An 18063-nucleotide genomic window follows, 5' to 3' on the forward strand; every position below is an offset into this window, starting at 1 on the left:
CATGGTCCATCTCTGACTCTCCCCTTCCGTTCCACAACTTCTCTGTCTCCATTTCTGGGGATAGGCTATCAACAAATATTCACTATAGGCTCACTGACTCCAACAGCTACCTCGACTACACATCCTTAGACCCTGCTTCCTGTAAGGACTCCATTCCTGTCTCCCAGTTTCTCTGTCTCCGTTGCATCTGTTCTGATAATGTAACCTTCCATACCAGCATTTCTGATATGTCTTCCTTTTTCCTCAACCAAGGATTTCCCCCCACCACTGTGGTTGACAGGGCACCTGACTGACCATCTCATTTACCGCCCTTCTGCTCTCACCTCCTCCCCGGCCATGATGGGTTTGCCTTGTCCTCGCTTACAGCCCCACTAGCCTCTGTATTCAGTGGATCATCCTCCAGCATTTCCTCCACCTCCAGCTCGATGCCACCACCAAAAATATCGTCCTCTCCCTCCTTCCGCATTCCAAGGGGCTCTTCCCTCCGCGACACCCTGGTCCACTCCTCAGTCACCCCCAACAGCCCCTCCCCTTCCCATGCAGGCACAGGAGATGCAAGAGCTGTCTTTTTAATCTCTTGTCTCCTCACCATCCAAGACCCCAAACACTTCTTCCAAGTGAAACAGTGATTTATGTATACTCCTTTCAACTTAGTATATTGTATTTTCTGCTCACAATGCGATCTGCTCTACATCGAGGAGACCGAACACAGACTGGGTGACTGCTTTGAGGAACACCTCTATTCAGTCTGCAAGCATAACAGGTCCTGTCATTTTAATTTACTTTAAACCTATTACATTTCTGACTTTTCCCAGTTCTAATGAAAGGACCCAAAACGTTAACTAACTGCTGTGTATTTCCAGCATTTTCTGTTTTTAATTTCAGATTTCCAGCATGGACAATATTTTGCTTCTGTAAAGTACACCACCTTGCTTGGGAGCAATATGCAGACAGGTCAATGTTGGTGCCAAGCGGGGGAGGTTGTTGACCATGTTGATTATTGCTAAAACTTCCTCTCATGTATACAGAAGATAAAATGTGTGAAACCTTTTGAATGCCTTCTGGAATTGAACAAGATTGTCAATGGTTTAATCATCAAACCAACGATTTTCTTAAAAAGTAGAATCACCTATTTAAATCTACACTGGCAATTCTTTATGGGTTTTTTGTCACCTTAAGATTAATGTCATCAATTTGGCTAGTAAATTCAAAGGATGTGAGATGGCTTCACTTTAACAAAAGGAAAAAGAATGTCTGCACTTTGCCTTTGGCGATATGATTAAGGACTCCCTAGATGTAGCAAAGTGCTGGCCAGAAGCAATGTCTGACATTCCCTAAATTCTCCTAACAGCAGCAGACTCCATGTAAAGTACATGATGTGTATCAGGTGACATTAACATTCCATAATGCGGCTCAGTTAGGATCTTTCACATGTATGTTGTTTAGCACTTCCTAAATCATTTCGACTTAAATATTTATTAGAATAATTTTCATTTCTATAGTACCTTACACGTTATAAATGAACTTAAATGCTTCATAAAGGCAAAACTGGGCTGTGAGCAGTTGCAGAGAAATCATTTAAGACATGGTTATTGGTGAACTTTGAGGAACCTTTTGCTGGAATGGAGAGCGGTAGCTAAGAGCAGTGCAGAAAGAACTAACTTTTCTCAAAGTGTTCCACAACCAATGACATAATTTTCAAGTGTAATCACTGTTGTTATGTAGGCAAATGTGGCAGTGAATTTGTGCATAGCAAGGTCCCATAAACAAGATTAATGACTGGTTAATCTGCTTTGTTGGAGTTTGGTCAAGCATAAATGAAGCATAATTGTTGTCCAGTATACTGAGAGATAGGGCTTTGGTTTAACATGTCATCCAAAAATCAGCACATATTACAATGCAGCACTCCCACACTGCACAGAAGTATTATCATATATTATACACTTAAATCTCTTAAGTAGACTTGAACAACTGCCTTTTAGATTCAGAAGCAAGAGTTATCGCTGGCCCAGGTTCACACTTGAATGTTTCAGAGTGTGGGACCAAGACAGAAGAGGGAAGCAATGCAAAGGAGAACAGGATCCAAAAAGTAAAAGGTAACAGCTGTCACACATAGGATTGGAGAAGGTAGCAGATAGGGAGGGAGAGGCCTTGGAGGGACTAGAAAATGTAGACAAAGATTACAAATTCAATGCACTGGAGGATGGAGAGCCACTGGAGATTTGTTGAAGACATCAGTGATAAGGCAGCAGATGGAAATGATCATGTGTCATGTAATTTAGACTGGATGCGACAAAAGGATGGGCAAAAGTTTCAGAAGAGGGAGGGAGTAGGATAAAGGCAGACTATGTTGATGTGGAAACAGGCGCTCTTGGTAGTGGCTTGGATGTGGGGTTTGAAGCAGAGTTGAGGGTCACAAATGATACCAAGCACTATGGTTGTGCATTGAGTAAGCTGGATGAAATCTGGCATAGGATGCAGTTTTTGGTGGGAGCAGAACCTAATGGCTTCAGTTTCATTAGATTTAATTTCTAATAACTAAATCTCAACTTACAACTAACATTCATTACTGGGAAATTTGAACTGTTGGAAGTTAGAAGAAAATCAAGGCAGATACACACCCAAATTTGAAGTCTAAGTGATAGCGGCAGGAAAACTGGCTTAAATGTAGCAAAATTATGATGGTAACTTATTTTAATGGGGGCAGAGTTGTCACTATTAACTTGCAACAGTTTACAGTGAGGGTAATGGCAGAGAAGTCCACAACAAATTGGAGTGCCATAATTAATGGCATATAATTTCCTCCTTTTCTGAAGTAGCACGAAGTCCAGCTCGACGCAGTATGGCTTCAACAGAGTACTTAATTTAGGGATGAGATCCAGAAGGCAGAATTTAGGGAGCTAGGAGAAAGATTTAAAAGCAGGACCTCACAGGTAGTAATCTCCAGATTACTCCCAGTGCCACATGCTAGCGAGTACAGAAAAATAATGATACAGCTGATGAACACATGGCTGGAAAGATGGTGCAGGAGGGAGGGCTTTAGATTCCTGAGGTATTGGACTGGTTCTGGAGGAGGTGGAACCTCTACAAGCTGGACAGGTCGCACCTCAACAGGACCAGCACCAAAATTCTCACAGGGGGTTTTGCTAGAGCTGTTGGGGAGGATTTAAACTAACCTAGCAGGGGGATTGGAACCTGAGAGTAGATTCAGAAGGAGAAACAGAAAAGTTGGAAAGGGAAGGCAGAAAATTAGTAAGTGTGTTTGGAAGGCAGAGGAAACAAAGGCTGTTCCCCAACTTCGGACAGATTCAGGGTTTTTTAAAAGCCCGCTAGAAAACCCTGAATCTGTCCGAAGTTGGGGAACAGCGGTTTCCGCTGTCAGCAACTGTCAGCTGTGAAACTGACTTGCGATGTTTTTTTAAAAAGGCCTGACAGCGAGAAGAAGGCAAAGGGAAATTTCTCATCTCCAGTCACGGAGACCTGGTGAGGATGTACGGCCCCGGTACAGTTTACATCTGCAGGCCAGATGGAAACCTTTGGTGGGGCGAATCCTGGCCCGTGGGCCATATGTTGGACAACATTGCTATAGACCCTCAAAGAGTCAGAGGGAGATAGGAGAGGCACAGTGGCGCAGTGGTTAGCACCGCAGCCTCACAGCTCCAGGGACCCGGGTTCGATTCCGGGTACTGCCTGTGTGGAGTTTGCAAGTTCTCCCTGTGTCTGCGTGGGTTTTCTCCGGGTGCTCCGGTTTCCTCCCACAAGCCAAAAGACTTGCAGGTTGATAGGTAAATTGGCCATTATAAATTGTCACTAGTATAGGTAGGTGGTAGGGAAATATAGGGACAGGTGGGGATGTTTGGTAGGAATATGGGATTAGTGTAGGATTAGTATAAATGGGTGGTTGATGTTCGGCACAGACTCGGTGGGCCGAAGGGCCTGTTTCAGTGCTGTATCTCTAATCTAATCTAATCTAAATCTCTGAGATGTGCAAAAATAACAGGGCATCACTAGTGGGGGATTTCAACTACCCTAATATTAACTGGAACAGAATTAATATGAACGGCACAAAGGGAGCAGAGTTCTTAAATTGCATTCAGGAGAACTTTTTTTAGCCAGTACATAGCAAGCCCAACAAGAGACGGGGTGGTTCTGGACTTAGTTTTATGAAATGAAGCTGGGCAGGTGAAAGGAGTATCAGTTGGGGCGCACTTTGGTGGAAGCGATCATAATTCAGTTAGATTTGGGGTAGTTATGGAAAAGGACAAAGATAGACCAGGAATAAAAGCTCTGAAATTGGGGAAGAGCTAATTTTAATACGTTGAGATGTGATTTAGCTAAAGTGGACTAGAAACAGCTACTTGAAGTTAAATCAATGCCAGATCAGTGGGAGACCTTCAAGGAAGAGTTAGTGAGGGTTCAGAGCCAGTACGGTCCCTTGAAGAAAAAGGGTGGACCTAACAAATGCAGAACCCCCGCATGACGAGGGGCTTAAACTGGAGGATAAAGAAAACAAGGGAAGCTTATGACAGATACCAAGGGCTCAATAATGCAGAAAACCTAGAGGAGTATAAGAAGTGTAGGGTTGAAATTTAAAAGGAAATTAGGAAAGTAAAAAGAGGGAGCATGAGAAAATATTGGCAAGGGCAAGTAAAATAAAGCAAAACCCAATGTATATTTAATAAATACATAAAGAGCAAGAGAATAACTATACAAAGGGACCAAAAGGGTAACCTGTGTGTGGAGGGGGAGGACATTGGTACAGCTTATAATGAATCTCTGCGTCTGTTTTCACAAAAGAGAGGGACGATACAGACATTACAATGAGGGAGGAGGAGTGTGAAATATTAGATGAAATTACCATAGTGAGAGGGGAAGCATTAAATGGTTTAACATATTTGAAAGTGGATAAATCCCCATGCCCGGATGAAATCTATCTTAGGCTTTAAAGGACAGAAAGAGAAGAATTAGTGGAGGCTCTGACCATCACTTTCCAACCCTCTTTGACCACAGGCGTAGTACCAGAGAACTGGAGGACAGCTAATGTTGTACTATTGTTTGAGAAGGGAGAAAAGGATCGACCGAGTAATTACAGGCCAGTCAGCCTAACTTCAGTAGTAGGAAAATTATTGGAAAAAATTCTAAGGGACAGGATGAATCTTTATTTGGAAAGACACAGATCAATCAAAGACAGTCAGCATGTATTTGTTAAGGGAAGGTTGTGTCTCACTAACATGATTGACCCTCCTTGTTACCTCCTCAAAAAATTCAATGAGGGTAATGTATTAGATGTAGTCCATATAGATTTTAAAAAGGCTTTTGATAAAGTCCCACATGGCAGATTTGTCATGAAGGTAAAAGCCCATGGGATCCAAGGCAAAGTGGCATGTTGGATCCAAAATTGGCTCAGAGGCAGGAATCTAAGGGTAATGGTCGATGGGTGTTTTTGTGACTGGAAGGCTGTTTCCAGTGGGGTTTCGCAGGGCTCAGCGCTAGGTCTCTCGCTTTTTGTGGCATGTGTCAATGATTTGGACTTGAATGTAGGGGTTGGATTAAGAAGTTTGCATACGATAGAAAAATTGGCTGTGTGGTTGACAATGAAAAAGCAGTAGACTGCAGGAAGATATCAATCAATTCTTTAGATGGGCTGAACAGTGACAAATGGAGTTCAATCCGGAGAAGTATGAGGTAATGCACTTGGGAAGCATGAAGGTTGCTGGTCAGCTAGATAAGGTGATCAAGAAGGTATTTGGGATGCTTGCCTTTATTAGCCAAGGCACAGAATATAAGAGCTGGGAGCTTATGCTGGAACTGTATAAAACACTAGTTATGCCACAGCTGGAGTACTGCATGTAGCTCTGGTCACCACACTATAAGAAAGATGTAATTGTACGACAGAGGGTACAGAGGAGATTTATGAGGATGTTGCTTGAACTGGAAATTTTAGTTAGGAGGAAAGATTGGATAGGTTAGGGTTGTTTTCTTTAGAACAGAGAAGGCTGAGGGGAGACCTAAATGATGTGTATAAAATTATGAGGATCTAGATAGAAAGGTTCTAATTCCCCTTGGTTGAGGGGTCCATAACCAGGGACATAGATTTAGGGTAAGCGGCAGAAGGTTTCGAGGGGATTCGAAGGGAAATTCTTTTACACAGAGAGTAATGGGGATCTGGAACTCACTGAGTGAAAGGGTGATACAGGCAGAAAACCTCATAATATTTAAAAAGTACTTGGATATGCACGTGAAGTGCCATAACCTACAAAGCTATGGAGCAATAACTGGAAGGTAGGATTAGGCTGGATGGCTATTTGTCAGCTGACACTGGCACAATGGGCCAAATGGCCTCGTTCCGTGCCGCAAATTTCTATGATTTCTTATGCCGTTCATGGGTCCCTATAATTCAAATCAGCCACATTATAGTGACTCAAGTCCCCAGGAAAATCTGGGACACAGTTTGCAGCAAATACAATTCTTATCCCTGAATCACAACTACAAGGACAAATTAATTACATAAAAAATACAGTTTCTGGATCCTGAGGAACGTAGTCTGCCACATAAAAGATTATTGCACAAGATAGGAGCTCACAGTATTGGGGGTAATGCATTAGCATGGATTGAGGATTGGTTAACTCACAGAAGACAGAGAGTCGGAATTAATGGGTCTTTTTTCAGGTTGGAAAGACGTAACTAGTGGAATGCCACAAGGATCAGTCCTAGGTCCTCAATTATTTACTATCTATATTAATGACTTGGAGGAGGGAGCAGAGTGTAATATATCCAAATTTGCTGACGATACAAAAATAGGTGGGAGGGCATGTTGTGATGAGGACATAAGGAATCTGTAAGGGGATATAGACAGGTTGAGTGAGTGGGTAAAAACTTGGCAGATGGAGATTAATGTAGGAAAGTGAGAGGCCATGCACTTTGGTAGGAAGAATCAAAAGGCAGACGATTATTTAAATGGAGGGAGATTCCAAAAAGTTCAGCACAGAGGGATCTGGGTGTTCTTGTGCATGAAACACAAAAAGTTAGCCTGCAGGTGCAGCACGTAATTAAGGCGGCAAATGGAATTTTGGCCTATATTGCTAGGGGGTTGGGTTGGAGTTTAAAAATAGGCAAGTCTTGTTGCAACCTTACAGGGTGTTGGTGAGGCAGCACCTGGAGTACTGTGTACAGTTTTGGTCCCCGTATTTAAGAAAGGATATACTGGCATTGCAGGCAGTCCAAAAGAGAGTCACTAGGCTGATTCCTGGGACGAAGTGGTTGACTTATCAAGAATGGCTAAACAGGTTAAGCCTTTATTCATTAGAGTTTAGAAGAATGAGGGGTGATCTTATTGAAGCGTACAAGATTCTGAGGGGGCTTGACAGGGTAGATATTGAGAAGATGTTGCCACTAGTGGGGGAATCTCGAACTAGGGGACATAGTTACAGAATAAGGGGACACTCATTTAAAACTGAGATGCAAAGGAATTTCTTCTCTCAGAGGATAGTGAATGTCTGGAATTCTCTACCCCAGAGAGTTGTGGAGGCTAGATCACAAAGTATTTAAAGAGGAGGTAGATAGATTTTTGAAATATCGGGGAGTTGAGGGCTATGAGGAGCTGGCACGAAAGAGATGAGGTCTGGGGCAGATCAGCCATGATCTTATTGAATGGCAGGGCAGGCTTGAGGGGCCGAATGGCCTACTCCTGCTCCTATTTCTTATGTTCTTATGTTGTCAGCCACGGTTTAGTCGGCAACACTCTCGCCTCTGAGTCACAAGGTTCCGGGTTCAAGACCCTCTCCAAGGCTTGAGCACAAAAGTCAAGGCTACCACTTCAGTACCATACTGAGGGAGCACTGTGCAGTTGAAGTTGCTGTATTTCAGATGAGACATTAAACAGAGGCCCTATCTGGTTGCTCGGTTGGATGTAATAGATCTCCTGGCACTATTTCAAAGAAGAGCAGGGGAGTTATCCCCAGTGTACTGGCCAATATTTATCCCTCAATCAACATCACAAAAGCAGATTACCTGGTCATTAGCACATTGCTGTTTGTAGGAGTTTGCTGTGCACAAACTGGCTGCCACATTTCCTATATTACAACAGTGACGACACTTCACTGGCTAAAGCATTTTGAGAAGTCCAGTGGTTTTGAAACATACTGGATAAATGCAAGTCTTTCTTGTTATAATTCGCTGTGAAAGTGTTAGAAGGGACAATGATATTTTTATAAATCATAATAATAGTTATCAAAGCATATAAAATGTGAAATAAAAACAAAGTGCAAGAAATGCTCACCAAGTAAGGCACCATCTTTGGAGAGGGACAAAGAGTTAACGTTTCGGGTCTTATGACCTTTCGCTATAACTGGAAAAGGTTAGTGATGTAATAAGTTTTAAGCAAGTACTGAGGCAGGAAAAGGGTGGGGGTAAAGAACAAAAGGGAAGGTCTGTGATACGGTGGAAGACAGAAGAAATTAAACAACAAATGGGATGATGGTGCAAGGCAAAAGGAGATGGTAATGGAACAAGTAAAGAAACAAAAGATGGATCTCGAGGTGTAAATGGGCACAGCAGAATCATTACTAACAGTTGCTATCCAAAAAAAGGCTGCATAATGCCTAATTGAAAGATGAGATGGCTTCACAAACTTTCTCTTTTGTTCCTTCTCCCCGCTCCCTCTGCACTTGCTTAAAAACTGGTACATCTCTAACCTTTTCCAGTTCTGGCAAAAGGTCATCAGCCTAAAACATTAACTACTTCTTTTTCCACAAATGCTGCCTATCCTGCTGCATATTTCCAGCAGTTTCTGTTTATATTTCAGGTTTCCAGCATCCGCATTATTTTGCATTACATGCAAACAGTGTACTGCAATTGGGAGTAATCAATAGTCCTGGCTCACGCAGCAAATTTAACGGGTTGCATCCGAGCAGGACCAGGACTAATTCCCTCGGAAGGGTTTTTGCTAGTGCTGTCGGGGAGGGTTTAAACTAGAATGGCAGGGGGATGGGAATCTGAGCAGGGAGACAGAGGAGAGGGAAACAAGGATAGAAATGAAAGACAGAAAGGTGAGAAGCACAAGTGGAAGGCAGAGAAAATAAGGGCCATAGTAAAAAATAAAGCTAAGATGACTAACAATGTTAAAAAGACAAGTCTAAAGGCATTCTGTCTTAATGCGCGGAGCATTCACAATAAGGTAGATGAATTAACAGCGCAAATAGATATAAACTGTTATGATATGGTAGCGATTACGGAGGCATGGTTGCAAGGTGACCAAGGATGGGAACTGAACATCCAGGGGGATTCAATATTTAGGAAGGACAGGCAAAAAGGGAAAGGAGGAGGGGTAGCGTTGTTAGTAAAGGAGGAAATCAATGCAATATAGTGAGGAAGGATATTGGCTCGGAAAATCATGACGTGGAATCTGTATGGGTGGAGCTAAGAAACACCAAAGGGCAGAAAACGTTGGTGAGGGTTGTCTATAGGCCCCCAAACAGTAGTGGAGATGTAAGGGATGGCATTAAACAGGAAATTAGAGACATATGCAATAAGGGTACAACTGTTATCATGGGTGACTTTAATCGACATATAAATTGGTCAAACCAAATTAGCAATAATACTGTGGAGGAGGATTTCCTGGAGTGTGTACGTGACGGTTTTTTAGACCAGTACATTGAGGAACCAACTAGAGAACAGGCTATCTTAGACTGGGTATTGTGCAATGAGAAAGGATTAATTAACAATCTTGTTGTGCGGGATCCCTTGGGGAAGAGCGACCATAACATGATAGAATTCTTCATTAAGATGGGGGAGTGAAATAGTTGAACCCGAAACTAGGGTCCTGAATCTAAATAAAGGAAGCTACGAAGGTATGAGGCAGGAGTTGGCTGTGGTAGAATGGGGAACTTTACTAAAAGGGTTGATGGTGGATAGGCAATGGATAATATTTAAAGCACGTGTGCATGAATTACAGTAATTATTCATTCCTGTCTGGTGCAAAAATAAAACCGGAAAGATGGCTCAACCGTGGCTTACAAAAGAAATTAGGGATAGTATTACATTGAAAGAGGACGCATATAAAGTTACCAGAAAAAGCAGCAAGTCTGAGGATTGGGAGCAGTTTAGAATTCAGCAAAGGAGGACAAAGAGGTTGATTAAGCGGGGGGAAATAGAGTGTGAAAGTAAACCTGCGGGAAACATAAAAACTGACTGTAAAAGCTTCTGTAAATATGTAAAGAGAAAAAGATTAGTGAAGACAAATGTAGGTCCCTTACAGTCAGAAACAGGGGAAATTATAATGGGGAACAAAGAATGGCAGAACAATTAAACACATACTTTGGTTCTGGCTTCACAAACAAGGACACAAATAACCTCCCAGAAATGTTAGGGAACCAAGGGTCTAATGAGAGGGAGGAACTGAAGGAAATCAGTATTGGTAAAAAAAAAATAGTGCTAGGGAAATTATTGGGGTTCAAGGCTGACAAATCCCCAGGGCCTGATGATCTGCATCCCAGAGTACTAAAGGAAGTGGCCCAGGAAATAGTGGATGCATTGGTCATCTTCCAAAATTCTGTAGACTCTGGAGCAGTTCCTACAGATTGGAGGGTGGCAAATGTAACCCCACTATTTAAAAAAGGAGGGAAATAAAAAACAGGGAACTACAGACCAGTTAGCCTTACATCAGTAGTGGGGAAAATGCTAGAGTCTATTCTAAAGGATGTGATAGCAGAACACCTGGAAAGCATAAATGGGATTGGGCAAAGTCAGCATGGTTTTACGAAAGGGAAATCAGGCTGAACAAACCTACTTGAGTTTTTTGAGGATGTAACTAGTAGAATGGATAAGGGAGAACCAGTGGATGTGGTGTATTTGGATTTTCAGAAGGCTTTTGATAAGATCCCACATAAGAGGGTAGTGTGCAAAATTAAAGCACATGGGATTGGGGGTAATGTACTGGCTTCTTCTTTGGCCTCCTTATCTCGAGAGACAATGGGTAAGCGCCTGGAGGTGGTCAGTGGTGTGTGGATCAGCGCCTGGAGTGGCTATAAAGGCCAATTCAAGATGACAGGCTCTTCCACAGGTGCTGCAGAAAAATTTGATTGCCGGGGCTGTTACACAGTTGGCTCTTCCCTTGCGCCTCTGTCTTTGTTCCTGCCAACTGCTAAGTCTCTTCAACTCGCCACACTTTAGCCCCGCCTTTATGGCTGCCCGCCAGCTCTGGCGATCGCTGGCAACTGACTCCCACGACTTGTGATCAATGTCACAGGATTTCATGTCGCGTTTGCAGACGTCTTTAAAGCGGAGACATGGACGGCCGATGGGTCTGATACCAGTGGCGAGCTCGCTGTACAATGTGTCTTTGGGGATCCTGCCATCTTCCATGCGGCTCACATGGCCAAGCCATCTCAAGCGCCGCTGACTCAATAGTGTGTATAAGCTGGGGATGTTGGCCGCCTCAAGGACTGGCAAGGATTGAGAATTGGTTGACAGACAGGAAACAGAGAGTAGGAATAAACTGGTCTTTTTCCAGGTGGCAGGCAGTGACTCATGGGGTACCGTAAGGATCAGTGCTTGGGCCCCAGCTATTCACAATATATATATATTAAAGAAAAGCAAAATACTGCGGATGCTGGAAATCTGAAATAAAAACAAGAAATGCTGGAACCACTCAGCAGGTCTGGCAGCATCTGTGGAAAGAGAAGCAGAGTTAACGTTTCGGGTCAGTGACCCTTCTTCGGAACTATGTTCCGACCCGAAACGTTAACTCTGCTTCTCTTTCCACAGATGCTGCCAGACCTACTGAGTGGTTCCAGCATTTCTTGTTTATATATATTAAAGACTTGGATGAGGGAACTAAATGTAACCATTTCCAAGTTTGCAGATGACACAAAGCTGGCGGGGGGGCTGTGAGGAGGATGCAAAGAGGCTCCAATGCGATTTGGACAAGCTGGGTGAGTGGGCAAATGCATGGCAAATGCAGTATAATGTGGATAAATGTGTGGTTATCCACTTTGGTAGCAAAAACAGGAAGGCAGATTATCAGAATGATGATCGATTGGGAAAGGGGGAGGTGCAACAAGACCTAGGTGTCCTTGTACACTAGTTGCTGAAAGCAAGCATTCAGGTGCAGCAAGCAGTTAGGAAGGTGAATGGTACATTGGCCTTCATTGCAAGAAGATTTGAGTACAGGAGCAAGGATGGCTTACTGCAGTTATATAGGGCCTTGGTGAGACCACATCTGGAGTATTCTGTGCAGTTTTGATCTCCTTACCTGAGAAAGGATGTTGGTGCCATGGAGGGACTGCAAAGAAGATTTACTAGGCTGATTCCTGGGATGGCAGGATTGACATATGGAGAGAGATTGGGTCGACTAGGCCTATATTCACCAGAGCTTAGAAGGATGAGAGGGGATCTCATAGAAACCTATAAAATTCTAACAGGACCAGACAGGCTAGATGCAGGGAGGATGTTCCTGATGGCTGGGGAGTCCAGAACCAGGGGTCACAGTCTCAGGATATGGGGTATGCCAATTAGAACCAAGATGAGGAGAAATTTCTTCAGTCAGAGGGTGGTGAACTTGTGGAATTCTCTACCACAGGAGGTAGTGGAGACCAAGTCATCAAATATATTCGAGAAGGAGATAGTTACATTTCTTAATGCCAAAGAGATCAAGGGATATGGAGAGAAAGCGGGAATAGGGTACTGAATTAGATCGAACAGCAATGATCTTTTTTGAATGGCGGAGCAGGCCTGAAGGGCTGAATGGCCTAATCCTGCTCCTATTTTCTATGTTTCTATGTTTTTTTAAGGGCAATTAACATAAAAAATACATCATGAGGATTAGATCTGTTTATAGAATATATGGAGAACAGTTGAGAAAGAATTGTAGCTATATAAAATAGTTAAAATCTCTACTATAACAGCATTATCACACTCAGGGTTTGAGGTGAAAGGCTATTGTTCAATCCATTGCACTACATAGGTCCCTAATGCTTTGTTTTTTTATACAAAAGAAATTTGCACTTCATGTTCTATAAAGATAAAATAAGGCTGCTGGTTCATGCAAGTCAGCTCCTCTCCCTAAGAAACTGATAGCCACCTGTCATCCGCTACCACTTAGAAGAGCTCATCACAACAAATTGCTAGATACATGAAGTCTGACCTCCAGCAGGTCCCAACATCGCACATTGTTTGCAAAACATGCCAAGCAAATGCTGAGCACCATTAGTATATTAACTCGGTAGCAAGGAACTTGCCACTTGTAAAAACAGGAAGCATTGAAGGGTCTTCTGTTTTTAATACACTGCTTTTATTATACATAATATATGAACAAAATACAAAAAGTGTAATGTTAGATTATCTACTTTATTCAGCTCACAAAGAAAATCTTCAAACAATATTTATGACTATCACTCGTGAGAATCAGGTTTGTGTCAGGTCTGTAGCTTCCAAGGATTCAATGTGAATTAGATAAATAATTAAACACATGGGCTATCAGAAAATCATATGTAGAAAGTTAACAATAGAAGTCCATTTACCTTGAATATTTCTGGGTAATCCAGTTGGGACACCAGCACCAAACTTTTTGGTGCAAACACCTGTGCAGGTTGGATTAATCCTGTATCCTCCTCTTCACCTTCTGTTTCATCACGTTTAGCTCCCTAAAGCATATTCAAGAAACTGAAATAAATTTGATACAATACACAATGAAATCCCAAGAGCATCAAGTAGAAACTTGCATTTCTCCACATTCGAAAGCTATAAATTAAAATTTAAAGCTAAAAAAAAAACACATTTTCTTCATGTTTTGTCAAAATACTAAAGCTGTGAAATAAGTTGTGATAGCTTGTCATACAATACTATGCTGTCAACATTTCTAGAAATGTCAATTTTGTCTATTCTGATGCAATCAGATCCAGTTGAAATTTAAATATTTTTCTTTTGACCATTGTTGACCTATCAACTCAAAGGCTAATCAGCATTTACATTTCACCTCAATACCTCCCTCAGAAATGTTCAAAGCACTGCACACAAATTACATTTTGAAGTACAGTCATTACTGCTATGTAAGGGAATGAGGTAGCGAAGACTTCAGAAACTGCACTGGAATGAATGATCAGAGAATTTAGGGTTGTTTTGGTGGTGTTGATCAAAGAAAAAATAAAGATATCAGGACTACTCACTGCTTTTTTAAAAAAATGTCCAACTGAATGGGCAAATAGACCTCAATTTAATCTCTCATCCGAAAGACAATATCACCAACAATCAGCATCCCTCAGTACTGCATTAAGGAGTCCAGTCCAAGAGCTGTTGTTCATTTATGAGAGTGAAAGGCGAGAGGCATATTGATGCTCGCACCTCATGTGATTAAAACTGGCAAGAAGGGTCTCCTAGGCAAGTTTACTAACACCAGAATTGGTCAATGCAAAAAGCATCGCACCCAGGACCTAGGCGCAATGCAGAAGGTTTCATGATCGGAAAGGCCTGCTAAGACAAGAAAGCTAATGTATACCTTTCATTACTCTCTGCTTAGCCCTGTACCACTGTAGACCTAGCACTCTCAGCCTTCCTTCCCCAACTTCCCATCACTCTCCTGCAATTATTGTGGCACACTTCATGGACAGCTTTCTACTCCTGTGCAGCACTTTGTGCCTGTTACTATCCTCGCAACTACTTCCCTTATTTCTTCACACCAGTGTCACCTTTTACATACCATCCACACTATTCTACTCTTGGAGACATATTTAAAACATCCTATCAAACTGCTTTTTTTCTTGCATGGAAAGATGGTACACAACACAAGGGAATAGGCAAGAGCACTGTCAATCTGCATACTATCGCCATTAGAAGAGGTGGTTTTACACATTGTGGGTAAGAGCATATCAGGAATGTAGCAACTGGCAAGAACTGGCAGTGTTCTGGGACATCTTGGCCTCTTTCCTCTCACTAAAATCTCAGCCCCAACACACTATGCATGCCATCGCTCTCTGCTTACAGAATCTCACAGTCACACAGCACAGAAGGGAAGCGATTCTGCCCATCATGTCTGTGCCAGTTCTCTGAAAGAGCAGTCAATTTAGTTCCACATTCCAGCAAAGAACTCAATCAGGTTAATCAGACACAACTTACCTTTAACAAATCCATGCTGCCTGTCCCTACTAACCCATGCTTCTCCAAGTGAGATTTAATTTTGTCCTTGACAACGGTCTGTAGTAGTTTTCCCTGATGTAAGGCAGACTGGCCTGCAGTTACCAGGTTTATCCCTCTCCCTGTTTTTAAACAGGGGTGTAACATCTGTAATCTTCCATTTCTCGGTCATCACTCTCACATTCCAAGAGGATTGAAGGAATGTGGTCAGAGCTTCTACGAGCTCCATCCTAGCTTCCCTCAGCAACCTAGGATGCGTCCAACCTGGACCAGGTGACTTGTTAATTTTGAGAGATGCCAACCTACTTAGCACCTCCTTACAACTCTTTTTATCCTTTTGAATATCACTACTCTCCCCTCCTCTACTGTGACATTAACATCCTCCTTTTTTGTGAAGGCAGATTCACAGTACTCAATCAGTACTTCAGTCATGCCCTCTGCTTCCACATGATGATTTTCATTTTATCCCTAATCAGCCCCACCATTCCTTTAACTATCCTTTTAGTTATATATGTTTATAAAAGGTTTCCACTAAATGTCCCTCTCTTCCAATTCATGCCCAGCACAGGTGGAAGGTCCAATGGGAGCAGTGAAAGAGGAACACAGCCCTCCAGATGATCAAGTGTCACTCAACAAAAATCTAGCAAGCAGCAGCTCAGAGACTGGCACACTGCATTGTTTAGAGGGTCAGATTTAGTGGTCTGCATTGGAAGATTCACCCTGAATAAATGCACACGAACAAGAGCAGGGAGACAGAACAGCTAAGGAACCAGTTCACCATAGGGTGAGCTTGCATTTACCCCAGCTGCAGAGAGCACATATGTAGATTTCAAGGGCCCAGTCTACAGAAGACGACTGGCATCTACACAACAGAAACTTCTAACTGCACTCATTTGCCTGCCTATTGGCCTGTGAGCTTGCACACAATGTCAGAGAAGATAGAAGAGTTCAGCTCCAACTGTGTAAGGTCCTCAAATACAACATCAAAACTGTGTAGGCAACCACGGAGTAAGTGTGAACTGCAGTGAGGTCCCCACTGATGGAGCCTCTGATGGCAGCTTTGATGGGAGCGCAGACTCCTGCCATCTTGAGTCTGGGGGCCAGCATACACTCAGACATTTGTAATCGAATCTATGGTTGCAAAGCTTGTTTTTATTTAGACCCTAACTGAGAGGGAAAGTAGAATTCAAAAGAAACTAGAACCGAAACAGAAACCAAAACAGAAACCAAAACTGAAAAAGAGGCTGACAAAAGAACTTCAGGTTTCTGGGGAAACTGACACTAGTTAGAAACAGATAAAAGGAGACAGACAGGCAAACCAGACAGACTAGGCAGGAGTGGAGTTCTGGCAAGCAGAGGAAAGTGAAGACTGAATCCAAGAGCTGTTTCTGTAACTTAAAACGAATGCGTTAGTGGATGCGGTTGAGACAATTTCGGGAGAAGACGTATTGATCAATAAACAATTGATTTTCTGTTCTTTAAACCTACAAGAAAACCTATCGCTGTTTGTTTATTTGAAAAATAAAACACCAAGGGGTTAAACCCCAATAACAAAACACACTTGCTGTGGTCAGGTGGGGAGTTGACTAGTGGGAACAACCCACATCGCACCACGTGGCTGTAACAAGGTCCTTAAGATGATGCAGAGGAAATTTACCAGAATGCTTCCAGGGATGAGGGAACTTGGCTACCATTTTAGGTTGGAGAAGCTGGAGTTGTTCGCCCTGGAGGAGAGGGGAGATTTGATAAAGATGTACAGGATTATGACAGGTTTAGAAAAGTTAGAACAAGAAATGCTGTTCTCATTAGTTAATGGTACAAGGACTAGGGGACACAGATTTACGGATTTGGGCAAGGGATGCGGGAAGGAATGTGAGGGAGAACCTTTTTATGCAGTGAGTGGTAATGACCTAGAACTTGCTGCCCATGATGGTGGTGGAAGCGGAGACAGTCATTGATTTCAAAAGGAAACTGGATAGGCACTTAAAGGTAATAGACTTGCAGGGCTACTTGGTTAAAGCGGGGGTGTGTGACAGATTGGATTGCTCTACAGAGAGCTGGCATGGACTCGATGGGCTGAATGGCCTACTTCTGTGCTGTGATGACTAACCAGACCCAGCCATACCTTCTAAGACAAGAAAGCTAATGCATACCTTTCATTACTCTCTGCTTAGCCCTGCACCACCTGTAGACCCAGCACTCTCCGCCTTCCTTCCCCAACTTATTATGGTACACTTCATCAACTGCTTTCTACTCCTACGCAGCACTTTGTGCCTGTTATTATTCTCGCAACTACTGCCCTCACTTCCTCACACCAGTGCCATCTTTTACACACCATCCACACCATTCTATTCACAGGTCTTCACTGTCGGATAAAGGGAAGACTGGTAACTCCACGCCATCAAGACTGTTGTGAGCAGAGCTGAGGAAGTGCGCCTGTGGTAAAGACTGCACCTGTGGAGTTTGGATTGAGAGGGAACTGCTGTCGGAAGAAGAACAGCAGCTAAATCCTTGAAGTAAGGAGCTGAAAATCTACCTGAGGAACTTCAGAGTTGTGAAGAACTGTGTGACGGTAATTGTTGCCATATATGCTGGGTGGACTGCCCAGTGAAACTGTGAGACACATCTCTGTTGTATCTGACAATTCAGGTGTAATTTGTAATATATATCAACTGTGATCTGACTGTTGCTCACATTTAATTTATGTTTGTTTTGGTTTGAGCATTAAAGTGAAATTTATAAAAGTGAAATCTTGTCCATTTGGTTTGGTTTCTTAATTTGGGGTCAATTGGTGGATTCGATTCTTTTGATTTATTTGTGGTCTCCACAGGGATCATAACACTTTCAAAGCATGAAGTAGAGCAACACAGCACATCTGCATTCTGTTCTAGTGCAAAGGTGGTAAGAGTGCTTAGGCCCAGCACAAGGGTGGAACTG

The 18063-nt window shown here is 42.7% G+C and overlaps 1 protein-coding gene across 2 annotated transcripts in view; it reads right to left on the reverse strand.

Moving 5' to 3' along the window:
• The window catches only part of sbf2 (SET binding factor 2), a 743327-nt gene that overhangs the window by 418861 nt on the left and 306403 nt on the right, over positions 1 to 18063 (reverse strand). For both annotated transcript variants that reach the window (XM_068046388.1, XM_068046387.1), the window contains exon 4: positions 13518 to 13640. In XM_068046388.1, the coding sequence (XP_067902489.1) occupies positions 13518 to 13640 (123 nt within the window). The remainder of the gene's footprint in view (positions 1 to 13517; positions 13641 to 18063) is intronic.

This window comes from Heterodontus francisci, chromosome 14, assembly GCF_036365525.1.
Source record: "Heterodontus francisci isolate sHetFra1 chromosome 14, sHetFra1.hap1, whole genome shotgun sequence".
Taxonomy (NCBI): Eukaryota; Metazoa; Chordata; class Chondrichthyes; order Heterodontiformes; family Heterodontidae; genus Heterodontus; species Heterodontus francisci.